The sequence below is a fragment of the Schistocerca gregaria genome, chromosome 2 (assembly GCF_023897955.1).
Source record: "Schistocerca gregaria isolate iqSchGreg1 chromosome 2, iqSchGreg1.2, whole genome shotgun sequence".
NCBI classification, from domain to species: domain Eukaryota; kingdom Metazoa; phylum Arthropoda; class Insecta; order Orthoptera; family Acrididae; genus Schistocerca; species Schistocerca gregaria.
Genome location: NC_064921.1, coordinates 598315670 through 598330665, shown reverse-complemented (window position 1 = coordinate 598330665; position 14996 = coordinate 598315670). Strand labels below are relative to the sequence as shown.

The 14996-nt window shown below is 56.4% G+C and overlaps 3 protein-coding genes across 3 annotated transcripts in view; 2 read left to right on the top strand and 1 right to left on the bottom strand.

Annotated features, from left to right (window-relative positions):
* LOC126334527 (spindle and kinetochore-associated protein 1-like) overlaps positions 1 to 14996 on the top strand; it is a 424403-nt gene that overhangs the window by 53643 nt on the left and 355764 nt on the right. The gene's annotated exons all lie outside the window — the stretch shown is intronic.
* Positions 6409 to 9456, top strand: LOC126335890 (proline-rich protein 36-like). The gene has a single exon (XM_049999360.1). The coding sequence runs from the start codon at positions 6409 to 6411 to the stop codon at positions 9454 to 9456; it is 3048 nt and encodes a 1015-aa protein (XP_049855317.1).
* On the bottom strand, positions 10193 to 13714 carry LOC126335889 (hornerin-like). The gene has a single exon (XM_049999359.1). The coding sequence runs from the start codon at positions 13712 to 13714 to the stop codon at positions 10193 to 10195; it is 3522 nt and encodes a 1173-aa protein (XP_049855316.1).

Genomic DNA, 14996 nt, shown 5'->3' with positions numbered 1-14996 from the left:
ATTTATTTACTAAAACACGACTTCAACTTACAAGTCATGTTTGCACGCAGTAATTTGTTTCTTTTATGCTTTTGATGGATAATGAATGGAAGTTCTAATGGCAGAAAGAGATTTTTTTGCAACATAATTACAGTTTACCAGTTTTCGGATGTTTTCCTTTACTTGCGCTGTGAATCCTTGCTTCTTACGAATGTCATAGTTCTAGGTCAACGGGAAGTACCCTATAGGTTTTGACGAGTAGGTTTAAAAGTATCAAAATGTGTGAAGTTAATGGTAGTGTGTTTTGATTCCACTGACTTACCAAGAAGCTCAAACATGTTACAGCGCCAAGGGACCGTAGGCTTTAGTATGTGGTATAAATTTCAGCTTGATACGTGTGCCCGTTCCTGAGAAAAAACGTCCTTAACGGTCGAATAGAGAGACAAGACGATCTTATAAGGGTTCGTTTCTACCATTTGAGCTATCGAACCGTAAAATTTATACAGATTAGAACATGGAGCACATTATCGAGAATTTTTGATTACAAGATATGGAGAAGTGGAGAAATTGTCGCAAAACGCAAAGACAGGAGAGGCATGAACTCTTCGAAAGATTGAACTAAAAAAATTGTAAACCTTTCATTCTATGTGAAAGGATTTCCTCTTTATCTATACCCACTACGTCTGTATTTCTTAACCGATATGGAAAACTAAAAGGATGGAGCTTCTTGTAACTTCGTCATTCGCAGTAGTTGTTGATTTGTACTGACCTGGTTGTAAGGTGCTACAAGACGTATATGCAACTAAACTGTTGCGAAGAAATTTTCGTTTCTATTTTGTATAAGAACAATGAGATGGAAGTTCAGTTATTCCACGGCTTCAAGACTGTCCTGAAACTGAACGACAACTGGCACCAAGACCACGTCTCTAATTACACATGAAAAACAGAGACACATCCAGTCGCCCAAGAGGTCGTTACAAACGAAGCACAATCTCGGAATGGACAGTCGTAGGATAGGGCACAATCTTTGCAAAGGAATTGTCCTGGGTTCACCTTAACTGATTCAGACAAACCACAGAAATTCTAAATATGGGTGACCGGACGAAGATTTGAACCTAAAGTAAGCTCAGTGACTCAACCCCTGCGAAAAAGACTGCAAGTCAGCAAACTGATATGTGTTTTTGTTGAGTAATGGCACGCCAATCTATGAACTGAGAAAAGCCTTCTGAAACGTATTAGGATGGAGTGTTTTGCAAGTTGAGTTGATGGTTGTTACTCTGACTTCAGACCATTTCGTATGCTAATGTGATGTGTTGTTTGTGGCCCACAAATCGTACAGATCACAGCAAGTTATCTGTACAGAGATGGTTTTAGTATCAATATTTTTTGTAGATTCCTTTACTACCAAAGGCTAACGAAGAGAGAACCTGAACTCGTATAGAGAACACTCCGTTCAGAATGCATGAAGTAGTTCTTGTCGTGTGTGTCCGTAGTCTATATGAATTGTTCAGCTAGCAGAAATAAAACTTTTATAATCACAAGCAGAAAATGACGTGACAGATAGCGAATTTTAAGAATTAACTTTAAAGAAAAAGCGTTTCTGGGTCTCCAGCTCGTTAATCTGTTTCAAGACGAGCGGTATATTCCAGACTGGAGTTAGTTTTGTTACGTTGTTAATATCCACAGCGACATGTTCATAACAGATTCAAAAATTCTCTAGAAGCGGTATTAGCGACGATCCCCAAGTGAGGCTCCAAGGAAACGTCACATTCTGCTTCTGTGCGGAGTAGCAAACGTAAGCAGAGGATAGATTTATCCGAGCAATATAACTTGAGGAACTGTAGCCAAAGTTCCAATGAATACTCCACAAAGCTCTACAAATGTATTTACGTAGGAGGATAAATAAAGAAGATAGAGATCAAGAACGACGATAAGAAACAGCGCCAACTGAAACAAAAGGAAAACAGCAAAGCACATATTCGCAGATAGACAAGATATATTTTAACTAAAACGCTCTAGGTTAACCGACGGGCAAATTCATGGTGATGCCTTGAACAAGTGAAACACGGCACGCTGTTAGCGGCACATAAATCAGTATCTAGACCCTTATAGACGAAACGCGAACTGAAATGTCATAAAATCCTGAATGAATTTTCAATCTGCTGCGGAGTGCGCGCTAGTGTGAAAATCTGACATTAGAATAGTGTGCCAACCATACTAGAAACCAGACCCTTTGCCTACTCAGCTACGCAGGGCACAACTCAGGAATCGCACTCTTTTTTACCTCCGCCAGTACTTCTCTACTTCTTTCCAACATCTGAAAGTCTGAAACTTCCTGGCAGATTAAATTTGTGTGCCGGACCGAGACTCGAAGTCGGGACCTTTGCCTTTCGCGGACAAGTGATCTACCGACTGAGCTACCCAGGCACGACTCACGCCCCGTCCTCACAGCTTTACTTCTGCCAGTTTCATATCAGCGCACACTCCGCTGTAGAGTGAAAATTTCATTCTAGAAACATCCCCCAGGCTGTGGCTAAGCCATGTCTCCACAATACCCTTTCTTTCAGGAGTGCTAGTTCTGCAAGGTTCGCAGGAGAGCTTCTGTAAAGTTTGGAAGGTAGGAGACGAGGTACTGGTAGAAGTAAAGCTGTGAGGACGGGGCGTGGGTCGTGCCTGGGTAGCTCAGTCGGTAGAGCACTTGCCCGCGAAGGGCAAAGGTCCCGAGTTCGAGTCTCGGTCCGGCACACAGTTTTAATCTGCCAGGAAGTTTCATATCAGCGCACACTCCGCTGTAGAGTGAAAATTTCAATCTGGAAGTCTGTTATAGTGATGCTGAAAAGCAGCTCCGATCACTGAAACCTGGAACATGCCTGGTTTGAAGGCTTACATCTAACTACTACAATTACTAGATTGATGCTCGTAACGGCTATGACGAAACCTCAAGGGTTTTGACTCAGTAAGTACTCGGCGTCCAGTAACTTGAGTACTTCGTCTCTAGCTGCTTACTTGCCGGCGTAGGCTGTGTGTCAACAGATCTACTGCAAACTGTAGTATCTGTAAGCCCATCAAACACAGACTAGGCAGCACTGGGATGTAGCCATTGCACCCACGGGTTGGTCCCGCAGCTCCGTTCTCACTGTTACGTGCTGTATGTAATTCTCCTATTTTAAATGTTAGAAACAGTGGCCGCAGAATGAGATCGTCAGTAACGTATCCGAGACAATAACGAAGATGGTACTCGTATTTACTGCAAAGGTGGGTAGTCATCTCTTGATCGGCAATATATGAATTCATAGATTCGGTCAAAACAGTCACTTTCGGTGCTTCGAAATTAGCAAGAGCGCATGAAAGATGACATACCTTTATGAGATCGATATCAATTATGCTTATATTCATAGTTCATGGACACAATACTCACAAAGGAAGAAATAAGAACGTTAGCCCGAATGTGACCGATAACAATCTGGAACAGAATTAAGAATTTAAAATGTGTGTGCGACTATAAAACTGACACACGCACTTGAAACCGAAAACGCAACACCATGCGAGCCTTTACGTCGTCCTTCCAAAACATAACGTGAAACTGAGCTTCATACTGAAAGGTTTGCCCAGCTTCGTGTTCTAAACTTATCTATGAACAAGAATTAAAGCATCATCATTGGACCAGTAGGCGATCAGCGACACCGAAAACTAGTGAAATAACTTCGAAAATAGAGGCATCTTGTCTAATGAACGCGCACAATCCTCGCTCGAAACACCCTCATAGCCAAAAGGTACACCTTTCCTTTTCACTCAGCAAAAGTCATTACCTGATAGAAATGTAACTAACTTGTAACTACGCGTAAGTAAAACCTGCTGCTGCTTAGAACTTCTTTCAAACAATCCGTGTAGTAATGCTTTGTTCTTGTAAAACTCCTGTTTTAGCACCGAGCCTAACATTTTTCCATAGCATTACTACACACCTTCGGCCGGTATGGAATCGGCTTTTAAGTCTTGCTGGGCCGCATTTCCTCTCTTTACGTACGACTCGACCTCGTAAATTACACACAACAATATCTAATTTATAAAATAATGATAAGATATTTAACGTGTAGGTATCATTTTACATATCCTGCTTTAGTTGATGATTAACAGTGTGCTACATAAAATGAATAGTTTGTAAGTTGGGGTTACTATTTTGTGCTGCATTGATAGTTCCATATATTGCTGAGCAGACAACCCCCGCGGATTTTTCTTCGACGAAACTGATTCGAGCATTTCTCACGCTACAAAAGGTTTCCATTCGTCAAGAACCTTCTACAACATTCGAGATAGAATCTTTTACCTTTCACACGGGATATGTTTCCCACTTAGGGCCACAGGAGTTCGCAGTAGTCGACCCATAGCGGTTCACCGCGCTTTCTTCATAGTATTCTGCACATGCAGGCATCACGCTAATTGCTGAGCTCTGTACAGTTACTCGTATTGAAGATTAATAAAGACATCCTTTCATAAATAAATTATCCAATCATTTCACTTTATGGGAGGCGTGATTTCTTTGCATTAATTTCAGGGTATCAATTTAGTGAAACCAAAATTATTAGCTACACTTTTTAAAGAGTAGACAGTTCATAATACTGCAAGTAGCTGTTCTCTACAATCTCAGTAAGGATCAAGATTCCGTTGGAGATCTTGGCTGTAATTGTCTACAGAAGATCCCTTGAGTAGAGATGTGTCCCTTGAGATTTGGAAAACCAGACCATACCCAGCTATAAAAAAAGGAGTTCCACTGATACACAAAACTATCATCCACACGTATCTGTAGCAGGAACCTAGAACGTTGTGTCTTTAATTGTTGCGAATTACTTGTAACAAAAGAACTTTCTCCATGAAAAAGCTATGGGTGTCGGGAACATATATTATGTGAAACTCAACTTAAGCTCTTCACACACCAAATGCCCAGGCCCTTCCATGGAGGCAACCAGGTCAATCCCCTGTTTCTATATTTTCAACAAACGTTTGATTGAGTGTCCCTTGACATCTTGCAAGATTGCACTGGACTTGGGGTGTACTTTGGAAGGCGACAAACGATTCTGAGTTACCACCCTGACGGCAATCTCTTTAATTACTGAACGTTCCCCATTACTGCCTGACCTACGCGACTGCTAAATTGGTTTTGCCCTTTAACTGCGTTTTTGTTGCTGAGAGCCTGCATTTGAGGTTATCACATTTATCAGAATCTATATGAGCTTGAGTGCTCAAATAATATTGATAAAATGGTGGCAGTGCCATCATTTTTGTCAATTGCTGATGGGTGAGTAATAAATCAACATGGGATTGATCTTTTATAAAAACATTTATAAAAGTTTATTGATTAAAAATGGGAGAAAAATAAATGTTACGTGTGATAACAAAATTAAACATGATCTGATGGTAGCACAAATATGCAGTGAACAGTGAACAACCCTGTGTGGCAGCTGGTTGGCAAAGACTAAGGTTTGTCTGAAGTATTTACTCTGCCTCAAAATATGGATAGTGCAATCTGAAATTATCTAACACTGAATAGACCTTGATAGATTTGTTCTACACAGAAGTAATACAACGTTGGTGCAGCTGCGAACAAGTGGCGAGATTGTGATCTTGGTTGCCCCAACAAGCCGGAGCAGCAGTACAGGACCCCTTTTTCTCGGTGTGCGGCTCTGTCTCAGGTGACGGTCGTGGTTCAAATGTCTGTGGAGCAGTGATGTGCGGCGCCTGTAATTCACTATCGCGAGCACGAAATATGCGATCTGTTCGACGGATCGCAATTACTCTCTGACGAAGCCCTCAAATCTCGGCAGATTTCGATTGCAGCATGTGACACTCCGGTTCGCCGGTCACATCATGGACCAATTTGACTCACCTACACGGGAGTGCGCACGAGATGATCATACGTCAGAGTGGCAGACCTGTCACGAATAAGATTGCCCTTCCCTCGGTACAGCGAGTTGCCAGAGATGACTGAAGGTCGTAACTGTCGGTACAGCCAAGTCCTCACCACAGGCTCCCCAGTCAAGACCAGTGACGCTCTGGACAGGTGTCACCTGGTGCACCCCACTCATAACAAGTCAAGACCAGTATCATCTCCAGACCACAGTCTGAATCAGAAGACCCACTCCAGACAGAGTCTCAATCGCAAGGCCAAGAATCTCCTCTCCTGTCCTCACTTTCTATCAAACCTCGGTAAACTCTGCAAAAGCGCAACTGCCCCCACAAGGTTTTCGTGAAATCACAAAGACTCCACGAGCTCCACGTCTGCCCGCTCTTTGCCACGCCTGCCCGCTCTTTGCCACGTCTGCCCGCTCTTTGCCACGTCTGCCCGCTCTTTGTCACGTCTGCCCGCCCTTTGCCACGTCTGCCCGCTCTTTGCCACGTCTGCCCGCCCTTTGCCATGTCTGCCCGCTCTTTGCCATGTCTGCCCGCTCTTTGCCACGCCTGCCCGCTCTTTGCCACGCCTGCCCGCTCTTTGCCACGCCTGCCCGCTCTTTGCCACGCCTGCCCGCTCTTTGCCACGCCTGCCCGCTCTTTGCCACGCCTGCCCGCTCTTTGCCACGCCTGCCCGCTCTTTGCCACGTCTGCCCGCCCTTTGCCACGTCTGCCCGCTCTTTGCCACGCCTGCCCGCTCTTTGTCACGTCTGCCCGCTCTTTGCCACGTCTGCCCGCTCTTTGCCACGTCTGCCCGCCCTTTGCCACGTCTGCCCGCTCTTTGCCACGTCTGCCCGCTCTTTGCCACGTCTGCCCGCCCTTTGCCACGTCTGCCCGCTCTTTGCCACGTCTGCCCGCTCTTTGCCACGTCTGCCCGCTCTTTGCCACGTCTGCCCGCTCTTTGCCACGTCTGCCCGCCCTTTTCCACGTCTGCCCGCTCTTTGCCACGCCTGCCCGCTCTTTGCCACGCCTGCCCGCTCTTTGCCACGCCTGCCCGCTCTTTGCCACGCCTGCCCGCTCTTTGCCACGCCTGCCCGCTCTTTGCCACGCCTGCCCGCTCTTTGCCACGCCTGCCCGCTCTTTGCCACGCCTGCCCGCTCTTTGCCACGCCTGCCCGCTCTTTGCCACGTCTGCCCGCCCTTTGCCACGTCTGCCCGCTCTTTGCCACGTCTGCCCGCTCTTTGCCACGTCTGCCCGCTCTTTGCCACGCCTGCCCGCTCTTTGCCACGTCTGCCCGCTCTTTGCCACGTCTGCCCGCTCTTTGCCACGTCTGCCCGCTCTTTGCCACGTCTGCCCGCTCTTTGCCACGTCTGCCCGCCCTTTGCCACGTCTGCCCGCTCTTTGCCACGTCTGCCCGCCCTTTGCCACGTCTGCCCGCCCTTTGCCACGTCTGCCCGCCCTTTGCCACGTCTGCCCGCCCTTTGCCACGTCTGCCCGCCCTTTGCCACGTCTGCCCGCCCTTTGCCACGTCTGCCCGCCCTTTGCCACGTCTGCCCGCCCTTTGCCACGTCTGCCCGCCCTTTGCCACGTCTGCCCGCCCTTTGCCACGCCTGCCCGCCCTTTGCCACGCCTGCCCGCTCTTTGCCACGCCTGCCCGCTCTTTGCCACGCCTGCCCGCTCTTTGCCACGCCTGCCCGCTCCTTGCCACGCCTGCCCGCTCTTTGCCACGCCTGCCCGCTCTTTGCCACGCCTGCCCGCTCTTTGCCACGCCTGCCCGCTCTTTGCCACGTCTGCCTGCTCTTTGCCACGTCTGCCCGCTCTTTGCCACGTCTGCCCGCTCTTTGCCACGTCTGCCCGCCCTTTGCCACGTCTGCCCGCCCTTTGCCACGTCTGCCCGCCCTTTGCCACGTCTGCCCGCTCTTTGCCACGTCTGCCCGCTCTTTGCCACGTCTGCCCGCTCTTCGCCACGTCTGCCCGCTCTTCGCCACGTCTGCCCGCTCTTCGCCACGTCTGCCCGCTCTTCGCCACGTCTGCCCGCTCTTCGCCACGTCTGCCCGCTCTTCGCCACGTCTGCCCGCTCTTCGCCACGTCTGCCCGCTCTTCGCCACGTCTGCCCGCTCTTCGCCACGTCTGCCCGCTCTTCGCCACGTCTGCCCGCTCTTCGCCACGTCTGCCCGCTCTTCGCCACGTCTGCTCGCTCTTCGCCACGCCTGCCCGCTCTTCGCCACGTCTGCCCGCTCTTCGCCGCGCCTGCCCGCTCTTCGCCGCGCCTGCCCGCTCTTTGCCACGCCTGCCCGCTCTTTGCCACGCCTGCCCGCTCTTTGCCACGCCTGCCCGCTCTTTGCCACGCCTGCCCGCTCTTTGCCACGCCTGCCCGCTCTTTGCCACGTCTGCCCGCCCTTTGCCACGTCTGCCCGCTCTTTGCCACGCCTGCCCGCTCTTTGTCACGTCTGCCCGCTCTTTGCCACGTCTGCCCGCTCTTTGCCACGTCTGCCCGCTCTTTGCCACGTCTGCCCGCTCTTTGCCACGTCTGCCCGCCCTTTGCCACGTCTGCCCGCTCTTTGCCACGTCTGCCCGCCCTTTGCCACGTCTGCCCGCTCTTTGTTACGTCTGCCCGCTCTTTGCCACGTCTGCCCGCCCTTGTCCACGTCTGCCCGCTCTTTGCCACGCCTGCCCGCTCTTTGCCACGCCTGCCCGCTCTTTGCCACGCCTGCCCGCTCTTTGCCACGCCTGCCCGCTCTTTGCCACGTCTGCCCGCTCTTTGCCACGTCTGCCCGCCCTTTGCCACGTCTGCCCGCTCTTTGCCACGCCTGCCCGCTCTTTGCCACGTCTGCCCGCTCTTTGCCACGTCTGCCCGCTCTTTGCCACGTCTGCCCGCTCTTTGCCACGTCTGCCCGCTCTTTGCCACGTCTGCCCGCCCTTTGCCACGTCTGCCCGCTCTTTGCCACGTCTGCCCGCCCTTTGCCACGTCTGCCCGCCCTTTGCCACGTCTGCCCGCCCTTTGCCACGTCTGCCCGCCCTTTGCCACGTCTGCCCGCCCTTTGCCACGTCTGCCCGCCCTTTGCCACGTCTGCCTGCCCTTTGCCACGTCTGCCCGCTCTTTGCCACGCCTGCCCGCTCTTTGCCACGCCTGCCCGCTCTTTGCCACGCCTGCCCGCTCTTTGCCACGCCTGCCCGCTCTTTGCCACGCCTGCCCGCTCTTTGCCACGCCTGCCCGCTCTTTGCCACGCCTGCCCGCCCTTTGCCACGTCTGCCCGCCCTTTGCCACGTCTGCCCGCCCTTTGCCACGTCTGCCCGCCCTTTGCCACGTCTGCCCGCCCTTTGCCACGTCTGCCCGCCCTTTGCCACGTCTGCCCGCTCTTTGCCACGTCTGCCCGCTCTTCGCCACGTCTGCCCGCTCTTCGCCACGTCTGCCCGCTCTTCGCCACGTCTGCCCGCTCTTCGCCACGTCTGCCCGCTCTTCGCCACGTCTGCCCGCTCTTCGCCACGTCTGCCCGCTCTTCGCCACGTCTGCCCGCTCTTCGCCACGTCTGCCCGCTCTTCGCCACGCCTGACCGCTCTTCGCCACGCCTGACCGCTCTTCGCCACGCCTGACCGCTCTTCGCCACGCCTGCCCGCTCTTCGCCACGTCTGCCCGCTCTTCGCCACGTCTGCCCGCTCTTCGCCACGTCTGCCCGCTCTTCGCCACGTCTGCCCGCTCTTCGCCACGTCTGCCCGCTCTTCGCCACGTCTGCCCGCTCTTCGCCACGTCTGCCCGCTCTTCGCCACGTCTGCCCGCTCTTCGCCACGTCTGCCCGCTCTTCGCCACGTCTGCCCGCTCTTTGCCACGCCTGCCCGCTCTTTGCCACGCCTGCCCGCCCTTTGCCACGTCTGCCCGCTCTTCGCCACGTCTGCCCGCTCTTCGCCACGTCTGCCCGCTCTTCGCCACGCCTGCCCGCTCTTCGCCACGCCTGCCCGCTCTTCGCCACGCCTGCCCGCTCTTCGCCACGTCTGCCCGCTCTTCGCCACGCCTGCCCGCTCTTCGCCACGCCTGCCCGCTCTTCGCCACGCCTGCCCGCCCTTCGCCACGCCTGCCCGCCCTTCGCCACGTCTGCCCGCCCTTCGCCACGTCTGCCCGCCCTTCGCCACGTCTGCCCGCCCTTCGCCACGTCTGCCCGCCCTTCGCCACATCTGCCCGACCTTCGCCACGTCTGCCCGACCTTCGCCACGTCTGCCCGACCTTCGCCACGTCTGCCCGACCTTCGCCACGCCTGCCCGCTCTTCGCCACGCCTGCTCGCTCTTCGCCACGCCTGCTCGCTCTTCGCCACGCCTACCCGCCCTTCGCCACGCCTACCCGCCCTTTGCCACGCCTGCCCGCCCTTTGCCACGCCTGCCCGCCCTTTGCCACGCCTGCCCGCCCTTTGCCACGCCTGCCCGCCCTTTGCCACGCCTGCCCGCCCTTTGCCACGCCTGCCCGCCCTTTGCCACGCCTGCCCGCCCTTTGCCACGCCTGCCCGCCCTTTGCCACGCCTGCCCGCCCTTTGCCACGCCTGCCCGCCCTTTGCCACGCCTGCCCGCTCTTTGCCACGTCTGCCCGCTCTTTGCCACGTCTGCCCGCTCTTTGCCACGTCTGCCCGCTCTTTGCCACGCCTGCCCGCTCTTTGCCACGCCTGCCCGCTCTTTGCCACGCCTGCCCGCTCTTTGCCACGCCTGCCCGCTCTTTGCCACGCCTGCCCGCTCTTTGCCACGCCTGCCCGCTCTTTGCCACGCCTGCCCGCTCTTTGCCACGCCTGCCCGCTCTTTGCCACGCCTGCCCGCTCTTTGCCACGCCTGCCCGCTCTTTGCCACGCCTGCCCGCTCTTTGCCACGCCTGCCCGCTCTTTGCCACGCCTGCCCGCTCTTTGCCACGCCTGCCCGCTCTTTGCCACGCCTGCCCGCTCTTTGCCACGCCTGCCCGCTCTTTGCCACGCCTGCCCGCTCTTCGCCACGTCTGCCCGCTCTTCGCCACGTCTGCCCGCTCTTCGCCACGTCTGCCCGCTCTTCGCCACGTCTGCCCGCTCTTCGCCACGTCTGCCCGCTCTTCGCCACGTCTGCCCGCTCTTCGCCACGTCTGCCCGCTCTTCGCCACGTCTGCCCGCTCTTCGCCACGTCTGCCCGCTCTTTGCCACGCCTGCCCGCTCTTTGCCACGCCTGCCCGCTCTTTGCCACGCCTGCCCGCTCTTTGCCACGCCTGCCCCCTCTTTGCCACGCCTGCCCGCTCTTTGCCACGCCTGCCCGCTCTTTGCCACGCCTGCCCGCTCTTTGCCACGTCTGCCCGCTCTTTGCCACGTCTGCCCGCTCTTTGCCACGTCTGCCCGCCCTTTGCCACGTCTGCCCGCCCTTTGCCACGTCTGCCCGCCCTTTGCCACGTCTGCCCGCTCTTTGCCACGTCTGCCCGCTCTTCGCCACGTCTGCCCGCTCTTCGCCACGTCTGCCCGCTCTTCGCCACGTCTGCCCGCTCTTCGCCACGTCTGCCCGCTCTTCGCCACGTCTGCCCGCTCTTCGCCACGTCTGCCCGCTCTTCGCCACGTCTGCTCGCTCTTCGCCACGCCTGCCCGCTCTTCGCCACGTCTGCCCGCTCTTCGCCACGCCTGCCCGCTCTTCGCCACGTCTGCCCGCTCTTTGCCACGCCTGCCCGCTCTTTGCCACGCCTGCCCGCTCTTTGCCACGTCTGCCCGCCCTTTGCCACGTCTGCCCGCCCTTTGCCACGCCTGCCCGCTCTTTGTCACGTCTGCCCGCTCTTTGCCACGTCTGCCCGCTCTTTGCCACGTCTGCCCGCTCTTTGCCACGTCTGCCCGCTCTTTGCCACGTCTGCCCGCTCTTTGCCACGTCTGCCCGCTCTTTGCCACGTCTGCCCGCTCTTTGCCACGTCTGCCCGCTCTTTGCCACGTCTGCCCGCTCTTTGCCACGTCTGCCCGCCCTTTGCCACGTCTGCCCGCTCTTTGCCACGTCTGCCCGCCCTTTGCCACGTCTGCCCGCTCTTTGCCACGTCTGCCCGCTCTTTGCCACGTCTGCCCGCCCTTGTCCACGTCTGCCCGCTCTTTGCCACGCCTGCCCGCTCTTTGCCACGCCTGCCCGCTCTTTGCCACGCCTGCCCGCTCTTTGCCACGCCTGCCCGCTCTTTGCCACGCCTGCCCGCTCTTTGCCACGCCTGCCCGCTCTTTGCCACGTCTGCCCGCTCTTTGCCACGCCTGCCCGCTCTTTGCCACGCCTGCCCGCTCTTTGCCACGTCTGCCCGCTCTTTGCCACGTCTGCCCGCTCTTTGCCACGTCTGCCCGCTCTTTGCCACGTCTGCCCGCTCTTTGCCACGTCTGCCCGCCCTTCGCCACGTCTGCCCGCCCTTCGCCACGTCTGCCCGCCCTTCGCCACGTCTGCCCGCCCTTCGCCACGTCTGCCCGCCCTTCGCCACGTCTGCCCGACCTTCGCCACGTCTGCCCGACCTTCGCCACGTCTGCCCGACCTTCGCCACGTCTGCCCGACCTTCGCCACGCCTGCCCGCTCTTCGCCACGCCTGCCCGCTCTTCGCCACGCCTGCTCGCTCTTCGCCACGCCTACCCGCCCTTCGCCACGCCTACCCGCCCTTCGGCACGCCTGCCCGCCCTTTGCCACGCCTGCCCGCCCTTTGCCACGCCTGCCCGCCCTTTGCCACGCCTGCCCGCCCTTTGCCACGCCTGCCCGCCCTTTGCCACGCCTGCCCGCCCTTTGCCACGTCTGCCCGCTCTTTGCCACGTCTGCCCGCTCTTTGCCACGTCTGCCCGCTCTTTGCCACGTCTGCCCGCTCTTTGCCACGTCTGCCCGCTCTTTGCCACGCCTGCCCGCTCTTTGCCACGCCTGCCCGCTCTTTGCCACGCCTGCCCGCTCTTTGCCACGCCTGCCCGCTCTTTGCCACGCCTGCCCGCTCTTTGCCACGCCTGCCCGCTCTTTGCCACGCCTGCCCACGTCTGCCCGCTCTTCGCCACGTCTGCCCGCTCTTCGCCACGTCTGCCCGCTCTTCGCCACGTCTGCCCGCTCTTCGCCACGTCTGCCCGCTCTTCGCCACGTCTGCCCGCTCTTCGCCACGTCTGCCCGCTCTTCGCCACGTCTGCCCGCTCTTCGCCACGTCTGCCCGCTCTTCGCCACGTCTGCCCGCTCTTCGCCACGTCTGCCCGCTCTTCGCCACGTCTGCCCGCTCTTCGCCACGTCTGCCCGCTCTTCGCCACGTCTGCCCGCTCTTCGCCACGTCTGCCCGCTCTTCGCCACGTCTGCCCGCTCTTCGCCACGTCTGCCCGCTCTTCGCCACGTCTGCCCGCTCTTCGCCACGTCTGCCCGCTCTTCGCCACGTCTGCCCGCTCTTCGCCACGTCTGCCCGCTCTTCGCCACGCCTGCCCGCTCTTCCCCACGCCTGCCCGCTCTTCGCCACGCCTGCCCGCTCTTCGCCACGCCTGCCCGCTCTTCGCCACGCCTGCCCGCTCTTCGCCACGCCTGCCCGCTCTTCGCCACGCCTGCCCGCTCTTCGCCACGCCTGCCCGCTCTTCGCCACGCCTGCCCGCTCTTCGCCACGCCTGCCCGCTCTTCGCCACGCCTGCCCGCTCTTCGCCACGCCTGCCCGCTCTTGGCCACGCCTGCCCGCTCTTCGCCACGCCTGCCCGCTCTTCGCCACGCCTGCCCGCTCTTCGCCACGCCTGCCCGCTCTTCGCCACGCCTGCCCGCTCTTTGCCAGTCTGTCCGCCCTTTGCCACGTCTGCCCGCCCTTTGCCACGTCTGCCCGCCCTTTGCCACGTCTGCCCGCCCTTTGCCACGCCTACCCGCTCTTTGCCAGTCTGTCCGCCCTTTGCCACGTCTGCCCGCTCTCATCAGTTAACATTATTCTTCACTTTTCAGTAGAAGTGGCCAATCCTGGACTCGCAGATGGCCGCACAGAGAGGGGGAGACATTGTGCTCCTGACTTTTTTTCCTCTTTTTTTTCTTTTGCACAGCCGCTTCAAGCAGGGTGTTATTTTTAGTTTCCGTACAGCTCTAAGGTGGACAAAATATTTATCATGAAGCTTATTATCTGGGCAGCGTAAACGTTACCATGACTCTGACCCGGGGCCCCGGCTAAATCGAGAGAAGTGATTTTTGTGTCCCAACATAGACCATTTCAGAGCCGCCACAAATGTTGCATACCTTTTAAAATCGTCTGAAGGCCAGAGGCTCCCAGAAGCTGTACAGACCGTGGGATGACACCATCGTATGGCTCCCTCGATAGCGTACTGTCCACACTGAACATGGAAACTCGAGTATTCCTATGGGCGTCATCCGTGTTCATAGAGGGCATTTACGATGCTGTCATAACTCGTTGGCTGGGCGATCTAGATCTTTCACAGCCCCGGCCTCCGCTGTCGGAAGAGGCACCTGACGCACTGTCTGCACACTGTGGGTGAAATTCTTGAGCCCAGCTTTCTGTCCCCAGCAAATGCTTCGAGATGTTCCTTTCCCTAATAGCAGCATGTGGCTTTCAATCCCCAAACGTCCATTGCAAGATTTACTGTCAAATGAGCAAACTGTCTGCTTGTTCTCAGCTCCAGAAAAACACTACTCAAAGGAGAGCCACCATCAAGAGCCTGCATGTATTAACTATGTACACGCTTCCATCAATGCCTGCTCATGCTGATAACTTCCTGTCGTCTCACAAACATGATGTCTTGGGCCAAAAATCAACGTTAAATTGTACCCTTGAGCATGGAGAATGAGAGAGTGACTCGTCTTCTTTCAATCTTCTAAGGATATATGAAACCAGGTTTGCAACTTGATCGAAAGCTTTCAGACAGGCTGGGTGTGACATGTTATACTGCCAGCCTCCCTGTTCATGGCGCTGGAGCATCTAATTACACTCCTGGAAATGGAAAAAAGAACACATTGACACCGGTGTGTCAGACCCACCATACTTGCTCCGGACACTGCGAGAGGGCTGTACAAGCAATGATCACGCGCACGGCACAGCGGACACACCAGGAACCGCGGTGTTGGCCGTCGAATGGCGCTAGCTGCGCAGCATTTGTGCACCGCCGTCGTCAGTGTCAGCCAGTTTGCCGTGGCATACGGAGCTCCATCGCAGTCTTTAACACTGGTAGTATGGCGCGACAGCATGGACGTG